The following is a 23,165-nucleotide window of genomic DNA, read 5'->3' on the forward strand; positions in this document are numbered from 1 at the left end:
TTTGTCATTCACAGTTGAAAAGTTTTACTTGGTCTTTTAATGTTAATTTTTATGATTGCTTTTACTAACAAACAATGTGTAAAATAAAAGATGTTTATTCTGTGATTTATACCTTAAATCACAGAATAAAACATGCTTCCCTTTATTTCTGCTTCCCAATTGGGCACCTTATTATTACTATACTGCAGAATATTCCACTGAAATTTGGCAAAAATGTGGGAAAGTTCAACACATTAAAATTATTATTCTCCCCACCGAAAAATACAACTCGATCAAAGTCGATCAAACTCACGTGGATCTTTTTAATCGTGATATATCATGCGTATATTAGCGCAAAAAAATAAAACTTATATCGTCATTCAGGCCGAAACGGAAACATAAATCAACAACAAAACTATTATTTTTAATGCATCCCTACCTCTCCCCCGCCGCCCCCACCACTTCCTCCTCTCTCTGACAGATGTCGGGAGAAGAGGACAGAGGGGATCTCACGGGCCACATTTCGCCTGTGGCATTATGTAAATAAGGTGCAGGAGCATGTGCCAGTTAAACCGCAGTGCCGTGCGGAGTGAGGGATGAAGCACAGACGCTTGCACGGCAGGAGCCGGGGCCGTCGGTAGATGGCGGTAACCCAAGAAACCTGATCCACCGGGCTCCCGTGCACTCCGTCTCAGTTTGCAGCACTCGCATTTGAAGACGAGAGAAGCCGAACAGTTTGAAGGACACCGAGAAGAACCAGCAGAGCCCACGGCGGGTCCTCTCTCGCGAGCAGGCGGCGGAGCGCTCTGTTCACAGAGAACAACGGGCAAACTCGGAGCACCATGGAAGACAAATCCAATTCGTTCTCCAGCAACAAGGAGGAGAAGGCGGATGGGAATAATGTTTTTCAGAGGCAAGACTCGATACAGAAAAATAACACGGGGAGCCAGAACACGAAGGACCATGGCAACTCCGTGGGCTTCAAGGGGGAGCGGGAAGAGGCCATGGTCGGCTTTGACGACCTGGACGGGGCGTCCAGGCAGCATGGTTTTATGCAGAGGCAATTCGGGGCGATGATGCAGCCCGGAGTCAATAAGTTCTCCTTGCGAATGTTCGGCAGTCAGAAAGCCGTGGAGAAAGAGCAAGAGAGGGTCCAGACGGCCGGATACTGGATCATTCACCCATATAGCGATTTTAGGTAAGGACTGGAACAGACACCTGCTCACCCCTCACTCTGAATGCATCCCCTCCGTCACCCTGGAGGGTCTGGGAGCTATGGCCTCATACAGCCCGGCCCCTAAGCGCATCCACTAATCTACCTCTGCATGTAAGCAATCTGGCTTCTGCAGGCAGAGAGGCTCTGCTCCAAGGCTGATTCATTGCGGCATATAAAAAAAAAATTGAATTAAAAATAATAACAATATAATAATAATAAAAAAGGCAATATGCATATATTGGTGGGGTGTCCTTGGGAAAAGATTGGTGAATGTCAGAATTTGCAAACATTCTCACAGCTCAGATTTCCTGCATGTTTCACACAAACTGGGCGACGTGCGTGTTCCTCTATCTGAAGGGGCGACTTCACCTGGGCACAACGTGACAATGCCTCTGCACCATCACGGTAGTAAACATTTCATTGTAGGCGGCGGTAAAGCGAAAGGCCTGCGTGCAGGGGGGGGGGAAAATGCACAGAATGCGGTAAAATCACATAGGGGAAAAGAAGAAGCAAAACCTGCCATGTTGAATAAATTTAGGGAAACTAACAGAGGAGGTGTAAGGCTGCGTTTGAGTTGCTTCTGCTGGGATATCTCGCATTTTCCACGTATTAAGGCAGTAAGATCTCAAAGTTTGGCAGCCTTATCTCATTTATATTGGACATGGACTTTCTTCCATTAGTATTATGGGGAAAATTAAATGCTTATCTTTTATATTACACAATCTACAACAGACTGATCCAGGGTTATTTTCATTCTTTTTCTCCAGAACATTTATTTTTTGCTATTTGTTTTTCATATGCTGGATGATTCTAGTCGAAAGCAGCAAACTTGACAAAAACACAAGAGGAAAGAAAAAAACAACAAACGACTTAAGTCAATCGATGAGATTGAATCTGTAGAAGATGTTGTTACAGCTGCCGTAATGAGAGAATGTGCTGGCTGTAGCATAGAAGCAGTTCATAACTCCTTCAAAAACTGATAGTGACATTTACATAGTTGTCAAATTTCCACATATGCCTTGTTCCATATTGGGTATTAGTATGGAGAAAACACTTTATATCACAAATCCTATAGCATAGGATGTGTAGCAAATGGATCCGGACGGTTGGTTTTACATTTCCACCACTAACCAGATCATACACAGGAAGGACCAGTAACGCACATGCTGCATGTTTGCATGTTTACAGTTCACTTCTTGACCAATTAAGCATTTCATCTGGTCCGGCTTTTGCACCAGTGGGCTTTTGGCACGAGGACAGTCATCCCAGTTGTTCCCTCTGTTTGCCGCTACCACAGAGCTGTCCGTGGTCCTGAGCTTTGGGCAGGGGTTGTGAATACAGAACTCTGTGTACACTGCTGCTGCTTTAAGGGCCACTCGATCTCAGGTTGAAGATGAGCAACAATAGGTTTTCCAATACACTTGAGTCCAGAGTAGAAATGAGCAGGTTGTGGGTAGCAAGTTTGACTCTTGTTTTATAAAGTTAGTTTCAAAATCTTTTCATGACGTGCCAGATAAACTGCAAGAGTATATCTGCAGTTTTTACAACATTGCTATCTGCATGAGCCATGGAGTAGCATAGTGCTGCCCCTTCCCTACCTATTTCTGGCTTCTGTTTGTCAGCTGGCTGAAACATTTTTTTTCTCATATCTAGAAGAAAGACAAATTTGCGTGTCTGCAACATTTGGATGCAAGAAAAGCAAAGACTCAAGCTAAAAGTGGCTTTTCGTCACTACAACAAGACAACACTGTATTCATGTTTTCAAACTAGAATTTACAAGCTACTAAAAGTATGTCTGGTAGGCATTTGACTGCATTGTGCCTACCTGAGCAGCAGATAAATATAGTGAAAAACAAATTTATTTTCCAACTCAAGGCTGTCATGCTAACGGCAGAATCCGACCCTGGTCCACTGCCGAGCCACTCTGCAGGTGAAATGTAGAAATTGTCTATATTGTACACTTGGAGGAAGGCATAGTCAAACACACAGACACTTCCAGATGTCCTTGTGGATACACAGAAGTGCAAATTTGGTGGACAAGGATTAGCGACAAACGACAGTCAATGAGCTTAGTAGAATCCGCAAACAATTACGCAAGAAGACTGACCCCTTCCACGGATGACCAAAAGGCACGCCAGGAATAATGAGGTGCAATCCATACTTTCTTTTTGAATTTGTAGCAATAACGGGCAAGATTTCTGCTCATGCAGATGTAAGGGGACGTCACAGCAAAAAAGCCAGACTGGCCTCTTCCTTGTTGCTGCCACAGCACTGGAAGATGTTTCTCGTTCTCCTGCTGGTGAAGGCTGCCCTCGGGTTATTCTCTCAATGACATTTTCCAAAGAGTGACTTGACAGAAGGGATTCTTTCTCTTTAGTCGATGTAAAGAAATTATGATACTTCAGCTCTGAGACAGTCCTGAAAGTGGCGGAGTACATTTTAGGTGAACAAGCTATATTTTTTAGTTTGGTTATCTAAGCAGTGTAGTGTAGTATGACCAAAGCCATACATAAAAAAACAACACATGGAAGACACCATGCATGGTGGGAGTGTTTGAAACTCAATATGCAACACATTCTTTGTGCACAGTACCTGCTTAAAGATTAATAGCAGGTTAGTAATATTTATTATTCATGGATTATTTCGGAGAGACTTCATGCCTGGCTTCACGGTTTGTGTTATGTTTTGTTGGACTCTTTGACGGAATCTGCTTTCAAGCTGCAAATTGTTGATTAAAATTTTATTTTGTAAACTAGAGATGCACTGATCAGGCCAAAAATGGATTTCCGAATAGAAAGACCATCACACAATAGTGTTGTAAAGGTGGGGTTTCAATTCAACAGGAAATCAAGTAGTTAAAGGGTTATTATCTTTTACGCATCAAATCATTTGTTTCTAACCCTTATTAGATTTTTATTAAACTCAGAAAAGTGCATGAATTACAATAACAGATAGAAAATTGCGCAGGTTCTTATTTTGGTACATTTATTGAATAAGGGGAGGGGGTGGGGGGTTGGAGTAAATCACTGGTCAGAGTTGATGTAAGAGAAAATTCAAGGAAAGTATGTCCAGTTCTGATATCTGACCAAATGATTGGAGCGCCTCAGCCTAATAAATTGCAATGCTAGTCTTAAACTATTGCAGTTCAAACTTATGGAGGACAGTGCGTGCATTTCTTTTTACAATATATGCTCCAACATGATTGCTCAAATTTTAGCAATCATTTTGCTCAAATTTGATCTGCCAGAAGTTCTGCAATTTCTTGCCACATAAAATCAAAATCTATTCAGACATTTACCAATAAACGGAAATATTGAGTAAATTACTGTCGCTGCGTCTTGCAGTTCTATCCATAGATTGCTCCGGGACCCCTTTGTCCGACCAGAAGATTGTGTTTTTCTCGCTGCACAAGCATCATTACTTTGTGACCTTTCACTGCGTGCCTTACCTGTTGTATTGCAGACCGGATTGGACCAGCCTGCGCTGACTAAGATCATGTAGGGTTCCCTCTGTTGCTTGGCAGGATTGGCCTGGCACTGATTATGATGGATCATTTGTTGTAAAAGGAAATCTACGAGAAAAAAAAAAAAGCGAAGCGCTGGCTTGATTTAAAGCAGGATTAGTTCTACTACTGAATCCCTCTGCCTGGGAATTTTAGTTTGAGGTTCATGTCTTTTAAAACTTTAAGCTGTGGTGTGTGCAAGAACATTTTGTCTCATTTCTTTGCCTTTTTATTGTTTTTGTCCCGTTTTTTAAAAATGTATATTCAGGGGTCAAGCATGCTTGTTTAATCTATTGTCACGCAGCAGGTATTGGATTGACTCGGGAAGAAACGTCTCTGCAGTGTCACTGCGGAGTCGGCCGTGTCTCGCTCCTGTCGCTCATGTAAATCAATGACGGCAGCGACTTGTTTGGGTGTCCGGGGTGATTTACAGTGTGAAGCTTTGAAAGAAGCGTGTGCGGCGCATCTGGAGGTGACTGACTGCAAAGATGATGCTGCACAGGAGCGCACTGCTTGAATAATGCACCCTGTCCATTACTTGACATACTGAATCTGAAGAAGGGGATAAATAAAAGCTGTATGCAGTTGTACAAGGTAAAGTTACAGCTACTGGTTTAACTGGGACTGAGAATAAACTGAGAACTTGACCACTAATCCAAGAGCTTAATCCAGTGATGACTGAAAACATGAGTGCAGTGGCAGAATGCGGTGGTAGCCTTATGATGCACTACGTCTATAAAAAAACCCCACAAATTCATACCCCATTTAAAGAAATATCACCCAAAATGCTGGGCTTTGGATCAAACCTTTGGATTACTTATTCAAGTGGGTTTCTTAAAGGTCGCGCACAGTGTGATTACCACCCAAAAACAAGTCACGATAGAGATAAAAAATATGCAAAAGATGTGGGCAATCCTTTTCATTATGTTAATACGAGTGGAAAACATCCAAGATTTCCTTGACTTGCAGCTTAACCTTTTGAGCTGCTGTTTGTTTCAACTTATTTAACTTTAATAGGGCTCCCTGCTTTAACCACAGGCTTAGATGATCTTTTTTGCTCATCATTTCATGTTCCATCTTCACTCTCGACCCCATCGCCCCCAGTGTACATATTCCAGTCTTGGTGTGTCTGAAAATTGGAAAGATGAGTCACAGCAGATAAGTTGTTTTTAAATAAATAAATGCTAAGAAAAAAAGATACTTGTGCTTTACTTGCAGTGTCTTGCAAATACAGCTCTAGAAAAAAAAAATTGAGACCTCTCAAAATTCAGTCTGATTTTACTTTTTAGATGAACATGTTTGAGTAAAATGAACATTGTTCCTTTATCGACATGTCTCCGAAATCCCGAGGAAAAATTTAGCGTTTATTTTGCAGAAAATGAGAAATGGTCAACATAACGTAAAACCTGCAGTGCTTTCAGACCTCAAATAATGCAGAGAAGACAAGTTCACATTTACTTGGACACAATAATACTAATGTTTTACGGAAGAGTCCAGAAGTCAATATATGGTGGAATAACCAGGAGGTTTTCAATGAGGTTCAGTGCAGTGGTCTCCAATCTTTTTTTTTTTTCCCCAGAGCTGTGTATTGACATTTTGTCACATTACAACCTTGGCACCCGAGAACATACTTTTTTAAGCGAGATGAAAGTGAAATGTTAAAATGTTTTTACAAACACTTGAAAAAGCATTGCATTTTTTTTATTATTTAAGGCCCCTTTTTCATTTTATATCCCTAAATTAAATTCTTGGCAAACGAGTTCACTTGAGTCCAAATTAATCTCAGTATAAAACCTATCCCTACAGGATAAAAATGCAGAGAATTAATCAGAGCAGCAACCTAAGCTCCTGTTGTAGCACAGGAGAAGTTGCAGAGATCCACATCTCAGGTGAGAGACTTTTGACAATATGTCTATTGTCTGTCCTTAACGGAGAAGTGACAAGAAGAAAGTCCTGTGTTTTGTTTGTCGGAGACTAAGAACAAAGATGCACAACAAACAGCTGATAAACAGAACTAAATACAGGACAATCCTGGAAATAGGAGGTTCACCTACCCGCAGGACAGAAATGATAAACAACCAGATCTATAGTGGAAGGGCTCAGATCAAAGCAATTTCATGTGTTAGAACTCCCTGGTGAAAGTCCAGATCTAGATCCAGCTGAGGATGGCTGAACACAATCCAGTCTGACTGTGCCGGATTGGTTTCGCAAAGAAACAAAGGAAAGAAAGTGTTCTTTTAAATGTTTAAAGCAAGTTGAGACATACCCCTAAACGACTAGCAGCTGTAGTTGCAGCAGAAAAAATAGTTACAAAGTCTTACTAGATTTTTTAGATTTTTCTTTGCAAAAGAAAGTATCAAACCATGTTTAATTTTTCTTCTACACAATTGTCCCCAACATGCTGTTCTATAGGATACACTGGTTGTAACATGACAGATGTTGGAAAAGCTCAAGGAACATGGATGCGTTTATAGGCATGGAATATAACAATAGCACTGTAAGCCACCAAAAAGTATAATTTTTTTAACTCTTAATGCTTAGAATGTCTAATTAATGATTCTTATTACCATTATTGTCTTCATATCTTAAAATAAAACACTCCTGAGAGGAATATAATGCATGAAAAACCCAAAGTGCATCATGCAATTTCCTTTAGCATCCACTCCAGGGCTCAGGATCTGCTACTGGTGTAAAAATACCTTCAGTGGGTTTTGTGAGCCACCTTGAAGACCGCTTTTCAGCCGAAGTGAAGACAATTATCGGACACATGATCTGTGGGTATTTATAAAGCCAAGGCCCTGGTTTAATTTATTCACACAGATCCATTACTGTGTGGCCGGTCCTCCTGTCAAGCAGCCAGCAAGTCCATTTCCACCTTCGGTAACGTCAGCGAGCGGGCAGCGAGGCAGGGATAGGAGCGAGCAGGGATGGCGTCAGCGGAGAGTTTTTAGAAGGAGATGGGATTCCTGAAAGCATCTATTTTCATTTCGTGGTCGCTCAGCCTTTTCTGGGGCCTGAAACGCTTGGTGAACAGAGCATGGGAACTGATGAATCACTCCTGCCTTTTTCGTTTTCTTTTTTTTTTTTTCACGGTAAGGCAGAGCACACTGACATTAAGGGGGCATGAAGTATGAGAGGGTCTCAGTCCAAAGAGTCCTGAAAAGGGACAGTAAGTGGTAGCAATAGATAATACGATGTCCTTGAATCATGGTTACGAGGTCTGGCAATAACTCTAACATGGATCTTCTTGCTTCCTGTTTCACATAAAATAAAAGCCATAGTCTTAAATGTTCCACCTTGAACTCAGTAAAACCACCAGTTGTGTAATAGGATTACGCAACAATCTTTATCGATTCATGTTAACTAGCTGAGGCTGCCTTGTTTTTGTTGCTTCACTAATTTGCATGTATCTCCGTTGCAGGTTCTACTGGGACTTGATAATGCTCATCATGATGATGGGGAATCTAATCATCATTCCTGTGGGAATAACCTTCTTCTCAGAGCAGACCACCACCACCTGGCTGGTCTTCAACGTGGCTTCGGACACCATCTTCTTGGTGGACCTGGTCATGAACTTCAGGACGGGGATCGTCAACGAGGAGAGCTCCGAGATCATCCTCGACCCCAAGGTCATCAAGATGAATTACCTGAAGAGCTGGTTCGTGGTGGACTTCCTCTCCTCCATTCCGGTGGATTATATCTTTTTAATAGTGGAGAAAGGCTTCGACTCGGAGGTGTACAAAACTGCACGCGCTCTGCGAATCGTCCGCTTCACCAAGATACTCAGTCTGCTGCGTCTGTTGAGATTGTCCCGGCTCATCAGATATATACATCAGTGGGAGGAGGTGTGTATATGGCATTTCTTTGCATATAGATTAAAAGGAGAGAAAAAAAAGAGGAAGTAGTTGTTATGAGATTATTCTGTGTATATTTGGGCTTGTGAGCTGGATCTAAAACCACCCATTTCCGTTTTTAGAGGGTTTTTATGGAGACATATACTGACTAAATGCAATAAAAGGCTACATTACTCATTGACGATTCTACACAGTAAAGCTAGATGCAACGTGGTGGTGGGAACAATCTAATACTTAAGGAAAGTTCATTATTTTCATTTATCCTGCTCTTGTGATTTTTCTATAGATTTGAGGAGGTCATAAGTAGTGTTCCACACCTAAATTATGCATGTTTTCTTACTAATTGTGGTGATCAGTCTAATATACAGATCAGTGATTCTTGAGAATAGGGACAAAACAGGTCCTATGGATAAAGCACAAAATTTGAATAAAATATACACAAAATATTATTTTTTCAAATATCTGACTAAACTAACCTGAGTCATGTGAGCACAACAATGTATATTTTCCTGGTGTTTGCAGAATATTTTTTTTATTTCAAACATTGTAGTAAGTGGCTGGTGTCTTTAAATCCCTTGTACTGGAGCAGAACTCAATACATTATAAAAGTTTAAAACAATTAAAGGAATACTACGATAATATATTACGACAATTAAGTATAAGTATTCAGATAAATAATTATAAAAGTATGAATAAATTGAATTAAAAATCATTTTTATATCTTTTCCAACTCCATTGGAATTTGTCCCTAGTTTTTGTCAACACCGTCAGAAATGAAAAGAATGTAAAAAAAATCAGGCATTATTGGGGGGCACCAAAACTACTGAGGACCCCATGACCACTTCCTTTCTCTTCCTTTGCTAAGAGGGCTAGTTAGCTCTGGTTAGCTTATGTTATTCTTTATTTCTTTCTTCTGTTTTATTCCTAAGTTGCTCGTCACAACCATGATGTGTCAACACCATAACTGACAATTCACAAAACTTTGATAAAATTTTGTGAAATAAAAGCTTAATTTTGGTAAAATGTAAAGATTTTATGGACCTGATGAACTACAAAATGGCCTCCTTCAGAATAACATCATATAAATTGAGGTAGTTTGGCATTTCGTCAACTCTGTCAGATTTCAACTCCATCAGTTATTGTGACTCTTTCAGTGAAATTGTTGTCAAATCTCACTTAAATGTGCAATTAATTCATTCTAATGTATTTTACATAAATTGCATTACTTCATATGTATCAAGTATTTTATTTTAATCACTAGTTTGTCACCACCTTCAGCTCTGTGTCAACTCCGTCATGCACGGTCAACTCCGTCAGATGGACATTTTGTTGTTTTTTTGTTTTAAGTAATATTTCTTTTGTTTCTTGAGAAGCATTTGTCTGTGAAATTGAGTAAAAATATCACTAATAGGGTATTTCAAAAATAATTTTATATTTATTTTTGTCAGATGGTGATGACAAAGTTCTGGGTCAGGTCGATTAAAAATGTAATTAAAAAAAAATTGCAACTGGGGGCCTGCACCTTAGCATCTTTACAGTTCCAAAACATTATTTGTCATATTTGCATACATAAGGTTGAGAAATAATTTTTAAAAAATTGGGGGAAAATTAAAACCCATTTTGTCCCTATTCTCAAGAATCACTGAGATTCCAGTACAGTTTTACAGTCAATAGATATTTTAAAATGGAGTACAGAGTCACTTTTATTTAGGCATGGACAGGACGTGCTTTCTGGTTCAAGGTACGCCTCGGTTCCACAAAGTCTTGTGTTAGAATGTTCCTGCTAATAACTACATACAGTACTGCCCTGCTTGCAAGTGTAAACCAGAAATATAATATCTGTTGACTCAAGATTGCATAATACTAACACATATTCAGTATGTTTTGTGAAAGTGAAGTCTGTCTTGCAAATAATTACCTAGTTGCTGTCAGCCTGATTTGGTCTGGTGAAGTGGGTATTAGCTGTTCTTAATATCCTGCTTGTATATTTATAGTTAAGACTCTTATTTTGAAGTAAAACAGGAAGCAGTTTTAGAGCTGCACTGTTGTGTGACAGGATGGTGTAATAAAGACGTCTGGTTAGGCTGCCTGACAACTCTTGATTACAGAAGCATTGAAAAAAGCTGCCACCAATTCTGAATTGTTTTCCCAGCATTTTGGGTACAAAAAAAAAAGAAAAAGAAAAATAACAGCCTGACAAGCAAGAGAAGGATGATTTGTAAGTACTGTAGTAAAATGCTGCACACCATAGCTAGCTAACAAAAGTTAGCATTGGTGCTAAACTAAAAGGCCAGTGTGCTGGACTACACTTTGTGATTTCTTGTTCAGAATATAAACATTTCCGCCTGGTTACATCTCACCGCTATTCTGATGCTTCCTCTCCTTGCTGGGAAACGGCATGAGGCTGCCATTACCATGTTAAACCACAGGGATGGTGTGTTTGGGATTTCATACAGGATTGGTTTTCCACCAAATAATACTTTGCAACTATGCAGATAATTTCTTTCTCATCTGTTGAGAGAGAACCCTTCTCCATGTGTTTGCTGTGTTCCCTGCTGGATTCTTTATTTTCTTTCATAAAGAAGTAGTTCTATGTGAAACCTTTAAAACGTAGCTTCTGTTTGAGGCCTTCACATAACAGCTACATCCATACTGAGGTTAGAATACACACAAGGAGATTCTATTTACTATTCAGGTGAGCTGATGAAATCCTGATGAAATTTGCTTACACAGTTTTTTTTATTTACTGAACACACATGCATGTTGCACTTCTCAATTTTGTAAATACATATATAAAACATTTATACTTATGAAAATTTTTTACAAAGTGCTTTCTGTCCTTTCTATTCAGTCTCCCTTTTACGCCTTATAAAATATCACATAGAAAAGAGAGACTTGAATAGGTCCGAGTGTTGTGTGGATGAGACAAATATTTGGCGCAGCAAGGTTAATGAAAATCTGCAGTGAGCATGCAGCCTGGCGGTGCAGCATATAGGGACGCATCATAATGCTTGAATAGAGGAGCAGAACTCGCAGCACTGCTTTTCTCCCTGTTCTCATTCACGTTGTTCCTTTTCCTTCACTTCTCTCATCTATGTGCCGTCGTCATTTCTGTTTGTCCCTTTTAGATGTCAGGCTTTTTAAAATTACATTAATAGGTTGTTGTTTTTTTGGTTTTTTTCGGAGCCCCATTCAAAACAGCCGACGCATCCACAGGAGACGTGAGTTGGAAAGAGTCCAGTCAGTTCCAACATGTCAGGTGTCTGCATCAGGATTAGAGCGCTAATGGAGGGACAAATGCAGCCTCTGCCGCCGTAATGGACTTCAAGCAGCGTAACCGTCATTACATCAGCTCAACCACAGACTTAGTTAGTTATTCAGGCAGTCAGTTTCCACAATAGGTCATCCTCCGTCCTCTATGTTCATCCATCATTCCTTCATCTGTCGTGGTGTGTTGGCCGCCTCCTTCCTCACTTTGTCACATCCCTCTCCTCCGTCTGCGGAGGGAATGATGGGTGTTGTTTAATCATCACCACAGGCCGGACAGTCAGAACTGGCCACATTCAAATTTGTTGTTTTTTGTTAAATCTTGTTTAGATATTTGTGCTGCAGAGACAAACAGCATATTAATATGTTGGCTGTATTCATGTCGTTCTTTTTCACCCACAGGGAAGGAGTTTATTTTTACTTAAAATGATAGATGTTGGCCATGCGTGTTTAAAAATAGGTTTGTAGTCAGATGCAGGTGTGCTGAAGTAACTCTACCTGCCACGTTTTAGTAAATCCGCGCTTTTGTTTTGTTAAATTTGCTTGTGCCAAAAACGAGAACACCTAGCGTTTTAAATAAAACAGCTGAGTGGATACACTCACTTGACTATGAGCCATTGGTGGGGGGGGGGAAGGCTATAAGATAAGCTAGGAAGCTTGTCAAAAGTTGCAATGCAGGAATCCATCAGAGATGACTGGGTAGTTAAATCACCAGCGCTCGCCCACAACCTACCTTGCTTGGTATTTATGCTGCCGGTTGCCGCTGTTTATGCATGGCTCTCTCTCTCTGTGTTTGATCAGCTATTCATCCGCGTGTTTACTCTCACATAATTATTGCAATGTGCAGAGCTTTGGGAAATTATAGTGTACGGTGTAAAGGTCACAGCGAGCAGTAAATATGGCGTACGCTCAAACAGGACAATTTAAACAGGCATCAACCACTTGGAAGACTGTGCTGTTTGCACACCTGAAAAGTAGCTCCTTTTTTTTCCTGATCTTCCTGTGAGGAGGTAAACGGGACAGATTTGACTGTAGCAGACATCGGCATATTTTCACGCCACGATTTATGGAGTCATTTTCTGGTTTGATTTCATGTCGAAATCAAACCAGAAATGTCAACAGAGTAAAAGTGTTCCTCTGATTTAAGCTGAGCTCGTATTATATTCTCATTTACTATATTGTGCACTATATAAAGAGTCAGCCATTTTGTTGGAATGTTGATGTCCTTTAAACGTTTCACATTTAGTCCTGTAGCTGGTACAGGATTTTAGGTGATGTTTTTTATTATTAGTATTATTATTATTATTATTATTATTATTGTTTGATAAGAACCCTCCGTTGCAATGTCTAACTGGCTTTGATTCCAGCTTATGATGGGTTTGAGAATGGGTGAGCCCAGTTTAATATTTTTTTATTAAACTGGGCTTAGTTCCGACTAGGACACAAAGTCAATATTTTGTTTCCAGAAGACAGTTATCCCCTAGACATCTCATTTGTTTCTGCAACGGATAAAGTAAAATGAAAATAATAACCTTCCTAAAGCCACAATCTCAACTGTACAAAAGCAGGTTTTGGGCCATTGTGGCTCAAACGCAGGAGTAGCTGTGTTGCAATTGAAAAGTTGTGGGTTCAGCTCCAGCTTCCAGGGGTAAGGTGTTAAATATTAAGTTGATTATCAATCTGTGTATTGGTGTGTGAAAGTGTATGTTTTTTTATTTTCAATTTAATTTCACGTCGGATGCTTTTGTTGGTTTCCATGGGTACAGAAAGCATGTAGTCCAGGTACTAATCTGTTAAAGGTAATGTATCTACAAATGAGAGGGTTTGAAAATCTGTATTTGCTTATGCGTTGATAGTTTTGCCCAAAAATTCACAATAAATTCATGCTTATGCAAACTCTTTCTCCTGGAAATGATGAAAGTGGTTTATCTTGGAGAAAAGAAAAATGGTCCAAATGGTTTCTTAAAGGCCAAAAATGAACGTGACATTCTATGATGAGTGGATGTGAACTTTTCACTGGAAGTGAAGGCTAAATTGCTGGATTTGGACACGCGTTTAAAGCTTGTGCTGCAGAACAGCTTTAAAATATTTATGTCATGTTGCAGTAATTAATGCAAGTAATTAAAAAAAGCTCCATCTGCTGGAGGTGATGAGTAAAATTCCCTGTACTCATGTCAAAAACAGGCTGTTCCACGTTGTAATTTTATTTTAGGCAAACTGAATGTAGCTTAACTTTATTTTTGGCCGTTAATGTACCAAAAATGATCAAACCAGTGTTTGTTAGTAATGCTATGCTATTCATATTCCGCCAAGTAGAGTCGTTAACACCTTCAAACAGCCACTGCTTATGTGGATACGCGAACGACAGCATTCGACATAAAATAGGACTCAAGTTCTTGAATGATGGTTGTCATCAAATAGGACATTTTTGGTCTTCTTCTTGGGGGCACCATAAAGTGGAGTTCTTTAATTATTCTTTAATTATATGTTAATTATTATTAACTCATAAACCAGATGTTTCACTGTCTGCCAGTTTCTTTCCTCTGAATTCATTTGGAATTTGTTAATGTGCTCTGGTTGAAAGTCCCTTGTTTTGGCCTCATTTTCCCCAGCATACAAGGATAATGTACTACACATTAGTACATTAGTAGATGTAAAGACAGTTTTTTGGTATTTTTAAATGCTTGTATTGTATTTGGGTGGTGATAAAGTACCTTGATTTTTTATTTAATTTTTGTTTTTGGTGAGTGGTGGTCTACCAGCTACTTGTATGTAATGTCTGAGAGTTTAATGAGTTGCCTTTTATAATGACAATGATTAGTGGTGGCATTTACACCATTTAATCTTTAACTTCACCAGCGTTTTAGGGATGTTTCAAGGACGTTTTTGCCCTCTGCTCTCATGCATTTCGAACCTCCTGTCCGTATGTTTCTCTTATTATTTCATGCCCTCACAGGCTAATTATACAAATGACCTTTGAGTCATTACACCAAAGTTTTACCGTCTCCAACTTCTAAAATTGCCTTCGCATGCTTTCTGTTTTTGAGAACCTTATTTGCATGAAAATATGTTTGTCCACGGTAAGGTTTATATGAATGGAGTGCTGAAACCGCCGCTTCCGTGCTGATTTAACGTATTTAATAAAAGATGCAATCGCATAATTAAAGGATAACATTTGTAAACTGCATGTAGAAAATCCCCAGAGCTCCCAGTGCCACATCTGGCTCATCACGGCCACCCGGCCTCCTGCCAGAATCCGGCTCAAGCTGGAGGGCTCAGGTTGGGCTTGTGGCAATGCAGCAGCCCTCATGGGTGGCTCTAACCTCCCTGAGACCTCAGGCTGAGTTTGACTAATGCTGCACTGTTGGATAAAACATGAAATCGGTACACCTAATCCACAAACTGCTGCACTTTATGCCTTAGATTACAATTTTGAATGTATGAGATGTACTAATTGGAAGTTTTTGTGATGGAGTTTTTGCAAAACATTCGATTGCAATTTTTTTTTTTTTTTTTTTTTTTTTAGAAAATTAAATATCTTTAGAAATTAAAGATATTTAATTTGTATATATTTGGCAATATATACAATTATTTTTCAAAATTTGCTTTATTTTGTAAAATAATAATGCTAATTGTTTATTGTAGAGTGATGCATTCACAATTTAAGATTGACTGCCTGCGCATGGTATTGCAAGATGAGAGTTTACTCAAAGTATATCATACAATTGAAATTTTAACAGACTTGCAGTTTTAATTTGGCACAAACATCCGATAGTAACAGAAACGTTTGCAATAGGAGGATTTACACTTGCTTTTTTGTATTCCCAGGAAACTTCATTATTTTGTTATTAATGCTGAACCTCTTGGGTTATTTTTTTAACACCTGATTTGACATGAACTTTGAAATGGGTTGAAAAGACAAGGATTCTCAGGCAGCCTGATGGATGTAACAGAGTCACAAGTTCAAGTTCATCAAATCTTCTCAAAATTCTATTGCATTTTAGCATTGCCTAATATTCAAATTTAGGAAGGGTATTCACAAACCGCTCCTGTTGAAAAGCTTTCCGTGTTTCCAGTTGTGCAGTTTGTTCTGCACAGAAAGCTTAGGGCTGACTCCCAGCCATTAAGTAAGTGATCTCTTTAATTAGAGTTTATCAGCACAGATCTATCCTCCCAACCCGAGGTGCTGGATTCACAATTGGTAAATCGATCTGAAAGAGGGAAATTGTGAGCAAGCTGACCTCGGTGTATCCAGTTTACCGTGTGTGGCAGCAGGAAAACTAAACTATCTTCTACTGGCCTTCAAATAACCCACACCTTTTTGTGACTGTCTGACACTAGAGCTTTTTACACCCTTCATCATTCAAAGTGTGAATATTTGTACCGTTTCTATAGTCTGTCTTTGTAGGTCTTCTACAGTTTTCTCTTGGTTGTATATTTTTTAAAATAACTATTAGCTATAATAACAGATTAGCTAGAGTAGCTAATAGGTATCCCAAGGAATCCATTTTTAAAATTAAAGCAGTATCGTACTGAAAATAGCTTATTTTGTCTCTTCTTCACTCTGTAGCTGTTTGCCCTGAAGTTCAGTGCCGTCAGGATGACAGTTAAAGGCTTTTTTTTTTTTATCAGTAAAAGAACATATTTTTTTCAATTTTCAACTTGCCCATCACTGAGCAGGAACAGTCGAGCTGAAAATTGTCTGATTCGGTTCATGTGCAGATTTCTACACGTCTCACTCATCTCTGATTAATTCATAATAGATGTCAGCAGGGGCCCAGTATTTTAATCTACAATATTCCTGGTGGCACTGTGAGGCCGATTGTCTACTTGCGTTTGGTAAAATAGCAGCAGCTACAGTAAAAGCAGTTTTTTTCACTTTGAACTTGAGTTGTAAACTCAGGAGGGACTGTAATCCATGGTTTGAGAACAACTCAAATACACAATTTTTGAACAGGAGGGTGGCAGATTGTAAAACCTTCAAAAAATACTTACAAAAAAAAAAGAAAACTGAAGGTGTTGCATGAGAAGGAACAAACTAGGTTTGCGAAAATATATAAGTAATGTACGTATGAGCACAGAAGCAGATTTTTACAAAAAACAAACTCAAAATGGAGCATCCTGTCCTCCGGTGATGATTAATCTGAACGCGTCGAAAGTGTGCGGCATCATAACCCGAAAAAGAGCCTCACGATGAAGCCGAAGGCATCTCATTACCAGCTTGTTTCGCGTTGAAGCTGATTAGTGGGCGTTACAGTATCCCGTGGTCTTGCTTCACCTGTTTCAGTAAAGGCTGTGCCAGGTGCTCAGAGCCACGGGGCCGGCGTCCCAGAACCACGCGGAGACAAACAGACGCACAGCCACGCACACACTCTCACAAAAAAAAAAAGAAAACACACGCACACACACGGGGAGATGCGCTGACTCATGATGTACTAAATTGTGTGTTAGATTAAAGGAGAGTAGAAAGACAGGAAACAAAGAAAGGGGAGCAGCTTGTGTTTCTTCTCATTGGTGAATCACACAACAGCTGCATAGTTTTTCTTTTATCTGTTGCAGTTAGAAAACAGGGTCTCACAGTTAGCTCTGTAAAATTAAGCTCAACCTTTTTTTTTTTTAATCAGGACATGCAAGTGATCTCTTTTATTTATTTTTTATTTTTTCTCACCAGTCTCCCATTTGTCATCTCAACGTGAACGTATAGAAGCAACACACGGCTAATTTATCAGAGAGAGCAGCAAATGGCATTTACAGGAGCATAATTAAAAGGAGCCTGTCCTCATTACCACATTCTCTCAAATGGTATTTAGCTGTTGGACACACAAGCAGGGAGCGGGCAGCAGAAATGCGAGTGGCTGCAGGACTCTCACTCCGCATCGGAGCGGAGCCGCCGGCTGGTGTTTGCGTACAACTGTTTTCTGTTACGTCCTGTGATTTGAATGCGATGTGAGAGGTCGAGGATTGTTGTCATGTCTACGTGTTTGTGCGTGGATCTGGGTATTTTTATACCCTGTGGCCAATAAGAGGAGACATGTGGCACCTTGAAAGCACAACTTGAACTCTTTCAATCCGGCTCGGTGAAAAACATCGATCCACCCGTAGCGTGACTGACACTCCTGTTGCAAAGAGAAGCAATAAAAAGACTTAATGTCCCACATTCAGTACAGCAGGACCCTTTGTTTTAATGGTTTCACTCAAAAAAAAAAAATCTATACATATTGCAGAGGGTCCGGTTTTGCACCACAGTATATGGATGCCAGGAGATATCTGTGTTATTTATTATCAAACTGATGAAGCCTAAAAGCAGCCTGCATGTTGCAGAAGAAGGATTGAGGGAGTTGGGAGGGTGTGCGTGTGTGTGTGTGTGTGTGTCTTTACGGCAGCATCTCCTGATGCTGCCATAAAGACAGCCATATTCATCTAAAAAGTTAGATGAATGTGGAGGTACAAGTATAGCTCTCGTCCTCTTGAGCAGCTGAAACATTGAAGTCGTGATAAAGTAAATGCGCCAAAGTGGCTGCAGCAAGTAATCCTGCCAGCCTATTTGTAGCGTGTGCTTTGCTGCAGTGACATGTGGGTTAGGAGGGACATCAGTTCGGTCTGTGATGTCTTCACAACAGAGAGCATCTTCTGTGCCTGCGCCGCTGCTTTGCTTCTCCTCTGAGATTGTTCGCCCATCATAGCAAATGTGCTAAAAAAGTGGAATTTTTCCACTTGCATATAATGCGATTGTTATGTACAATGTTTTTGTTTACAATTATTATTTAACGTGTGCTTCTTACGACTCTGAGTAATTATAATACGTAGCGTTAAAGTGCTTTTGAAGTGGATTTTGGTGACATGAAAATTTTGACAATGGCATTGCTGCTCAAGTTTTGGACAGCACCTTCAGGGAGTTCAGTCACCTCAAACTTTATGGTAACTAGATTTAGAAAATTGAAAAAAAAAACAAAAAAAAAACTAATCGGTATATGTGTGGTTGGACATAAAGAGTTGGACATAAACACTTTTGCATCCTTTGCAAATATGATACAAAAGTGAGGTAGAAAATAATGCATTCAGTAAAATCTTGCATTTGTAATGCAACACAAGTTTTCAAAGTCTACTGATGTACTATAAATACATGATTCTACCTGCTTTCCTTTGTGTTTTGTGTTGAAGCCCCACTTCTGATTCCACTTTTTAGATAAAACAGTGTGGATTCCTCATTAAGGAACCTGGAATAAACAGGTTCAGTATCTCTACTCTGCACTGAGAAGCATGGCCCCATGGTTTGTTAGAGGCAAAGCAGAGATTTCTTGCCGCAGGGCAGATAAAGAGCTCGGTCACATCTCCGCGCGTGAAAGCTTTGACTGTTGCACAGTTGACATTTTTTGGTTTTTTTAGGAGAGAGTATTGTCAGTTTAAATGAATTCAGGAAATACATTTGACATTTCTGCTGCCGCCGATTTGAGATTTTTATTTTAAACCAAACTGCGCCCCTCACCGCCACCAACAATCCTCTGCTAATACTATAACTTTACAGCAGATCATTTCTTCTGCCAAAAATATTTGAGAAATTTGTGGCTTGGTCTTGCTGACAAACTTGGTCATTTTTATCTTCTTTGACACATAAATTTCTGTGTTAAAAAACAAAAAACAAACTGAGTTGTACATAATAACTAAATGGACTTCGTCAGACCAATTTTGTCATGCAAAGACAAAATTGGTCTGACGAAGTCGCGCCATCAGTTCTCGTCTTCTGTCTTCCAAACGAGCCTCTGTGATGATGAGCATAATGTGCCATGAATCCTGTTCTTGCTCGGCTCACCGAGGGAAACTCACTCTTGGCTCAAGGGGAGGAAAATCCCAGACTCAACGGCCTGAAAGAACGACTTCTTCTCCTCGTTCCCTGCTGACCGTCTTATTTTCCCCTGCCAAATTGCTCCTTCTGTTGCTAGTTGCTCTTGTTAACTGCAGTAGAGAGTGCTATTTGTTTTTCCATATGGTTAAGCACACAGAGTTTAAGGTCACGTTTAGGTTTGAGAAAGTGGAAGGAAATCTACTACTTAAAAAGTGTTCTGCTAAGGATAACCCTGTTAAAAATGTGTAAAAAGCCTTAAATGAAATGTGTTTATTTTTATTATTTTACTATAGACATGATAGGACCCTAAAAAAAAGAAAACAAAACAAATGTGTTCATTAAAAATGCATCTGGCAAGAAGATATACTTGTGTTTTTACAAAACTACCACTGCTTTTTGATAATTTTGTGCACATGTTCGTGTTGTGTTCTACTCTTGGCCCTCCTGCAGTGTGTGTTGCCAAAAACACCCGTCTCATTTAACCTTAGCACGGCGTTCCAGTTCGAGTTGCTGTAGGATTTAGCCAACTCAACACATTTCAGTTTGTAGGGTGAGCCCTTTGTAGGGGAACACCCTTCACCTGCCATGCTTCCCAACGGTAACATTTTACTGTTCTTCCTGAGCTTAAAAAAAAATTAATTTGAAAAAACTGAAGACATACTTATTTTAGATCTCTTTATGAGTAGACCAGGAGGAAGCAACATAAATATCGTGGCGTAAGAATAGACAAGAAAAGCACTAATTAAATAAGTCTTTGTTGCAAAATTTGTTAACTTGTCTGTTTTGTGTTCACAAGTTTTAGATGCATTGTTTTTGTATGACCACTTTTAACCGTCACCGAACATTTTTATATATATATATATATATATCCGTGTGTCTATTGCATAAAAAAAGTTCAAACAGATTTACCACCAACTCAGCAGATTAAAGCTAAATAAAGGCCAAATATGACAAACTTATAAAAAATAATAATATAAAAAAAGTAATTGTATATATATACAATTACTTTTTTTATATTTTTTTATACTTTTTTATACTTTTTTATATTATTACTTTTTTTATATTATTATTTTTTATAATAATATAAAAAATTGTATATATATATACAATTACTTTTTTATATTATTTTTTATAAGTTTGTCATATTTGGTCTTTATTTAGCTTTAATCTACTGAGTTGGTGGTAAATCTGTTTGAACTTTTTTTATGCAATAGACACACGGATTGGATTTTTGTTTTTCAAACTTAATTTAGTTCATTCACTTTTTAAATAAACATTAAAGACTAAGATACAGTACATCTGTCTCTTAGTTTTGTTCCTTGTTTTTTGTCTGAGGTTCAGGGAAAAGTTCTAGGGAGAACCACTCTAGGAGACCGTTTCTTTTTGTCAGAGAAATAAAAGCTGCTGTTGTGAACGTAGATAGATTTGAGACCAGCAGAGAAAAACGACATGCACTGCAAAATTCAAACTGTATTGCCAAAGGAATCTGCTCATCTGCCGTCGCATAATTATGAACATGAGTGACGTCATGTTTTTAATCAATAGGGCTTAAAAGGTCCAGCTTTTGCAGGTAGAACCACTTCAGCTCTTCTGGGAAGGCTTCCCTGAAATACAGAAGTGTCATTATATGCATTTTTCACCATTCTTTCGGAAACTGCTTTGTAAGGTCAAATATTGATGCGTCTCCACTCCATTTAATCTCAAATGTGTTCTTAAGGTCAGAACTCATTGCCGTCCAGAAATGCTCTTCCATGTCAAATTCTCTTATGCGTGTCTTTATATTATGTTCACTGTTTTGCAGTCATGTAAAGTGTGCTGAAGCATTAAGAGTTCCTTTGATTCTAAGTGGAGGAGCCCAGCTTCTAAGCAACAATCACACTCTATATTCGCCTCTGCACCAAACCTTGCACTCGGCACAATGCAATCAGAGAAGTGTTGTTCTCCTTGCAACCCGTCCATGACGTCTCTGCCCGTTAGATGACGGGCAGAGAGGCCTGATTTGTCATTCCAGATGGCTTGTTTCCACAGTGTCCATGCTTTACAACGCTGCATCCAGTGCCTTGCCTTCCCCTGCATCTCACTAGTAACTTGTGTGGCCTACTGATGTGTGGCAGAGTTGCTGCAGTTCCCAGTCACTTCAACTTTGTCATATAACACCAATACCAGACTGTGGAGTATTTCCTAACAAAGAATGTTCATGGATGAATTTATTTTTCCTGTCACAGTTCTGCACTGGAACTCGCTGACTGTTTTCTGCAAGCACTGCTTGTCTCGGTGCAGGTTTTTTATACAGCTGTGGCCATTGAAGTGATTAACACCTGAATGCAGTGATTTGGATGGGCGAGCTAAAAGTTTGCAAACATTGTCAAAATCTGTTATATCTCTTATAAAGCATTCAGGGAACTGAATTTAATCCAAAGCATTCTATATTGTTAAAACACACAATCAAAAGCTAATAATCTGAGTAAATAGTTTTTATCTGAAAAGTTCCAGGGTTATAAAAAATAATTAGGATATTAAAATTCATTTTCCCCTACAGCACTATGTCCTAATGCAGTATTGAGATTTTCTAAGCTGTAATTTTTATGTAGCAAAAATTAGTTTTGAAAAAAAAAACTCCATACAGCCATTCTCATTCTAGGCTTGCATTGGGGTTCTCCTGGTGTTGTCCAAAACCATGACTTGGTGTGTGTGGGCATGCTTGTATAATTTTGTGAAAGCTTTGACTGTTGCACAGTTGACATTTTTTGTTTTTTTTTTAGGAGAGAGTATTGTCAGTTTAAATGAATTCAGGAAATACATTTGACATTTCTGCTGCCGCCGATTTGAGGTTTTTATTTTAAACCAAACTGCGCCCTTCAGCGCCACCAACAATCCTCTGCTAATACTATAACTGTACAGCAGATCATTTCTTCTGCCAAAAGTATTTGAGAAATTTGTGGCTTGATTTTGCTGACAAACTTGGTCATTTTTTATCTCCTTTGACACATTTCTGTGTTAAAAAACAAAAAACAAACTGACTTGTACAAAATAACTAAATGGACTTCGTCAGACCAATTTTGTCATGCAAAGAGAAATGAAGGACATTGCTTTTTTTCTTTTTCCATCTCGCACCATCAGTTCTTGTGCCATCTTGGTGTGTGTGGGCATGCTTGTATAATTTTGTGTTGCTGAATGACTGCTGGAGACAGGCACCAACCCATGTGTGCGCATGGTAAACATGCCAACTCCATGCAGAAAGACCCAAGACCTTCTTTCTGCAAGGCAACATTGCTATCAGCCATGCTAGGGTTAGAGCTGGGTATGTGTTTATATCTGTACATTATACTGATCTAATGCATATCGTATAGTTTGACCTTTGGTAAAGGAACATCTGCAGATGGAGATGTTGTTCTCTAAGCACTCAGACACATTACCATTTAGATTGATGTTTAATTCCAGGTGAGCCTGAATATGTTGTTATACTGTAGCTGCATCACACTGTTGCTGTAAACAAGGGTGAAC

At 39.2% G+C, this 23,165-nt stretch overlaps 1 protein-coding gene across 2 annotated transcripts in view; it reads left to right on the plus strand.

Annotated features, from left to right (window-relative positions):
* The first annotated feature begins 212 nt into the window (after positions 1-212).
* The window catches only part of hcn1 (hyperpolarization activated cyclic nucleotide-gated potassium channel 1), a 78,553-nt gene continuing 55,600 nt past the window's right edge, over positions 213-23,165 (plus strand). For both annotated transcript variants that reach the window (XM_008424521.3, XM_081613336.1), the window contains exons 1-2: positions 213-1,177; positions 8,119-8,542. In XM_008424521.3, the coding sequence (XP_008422743.1) occupies positions 822-1,177; positions 8,119-8,542 (780 nt within the window). In that variant the 5' untranslated portion in view covers positions 213-821. The remainder of the gene's footprint in view (positions 1,178-8,118; positions 8,543-23,165) is intronic.

Source organism: Poecilia reticulata, chromosome 12, assembly GCF_904066995.2.
Source record: "Poecilia reticulata chromosome 12, P_reticulata-male-v2, whole genome shotgun sequence".
Classification (NCBI taxonomy): Eukaryota; Metazoa; Chordata; class Actinopteri; order Cyprinodontiformes; family Poeciliidae; genus Poecilia; species Poecilia reticulata.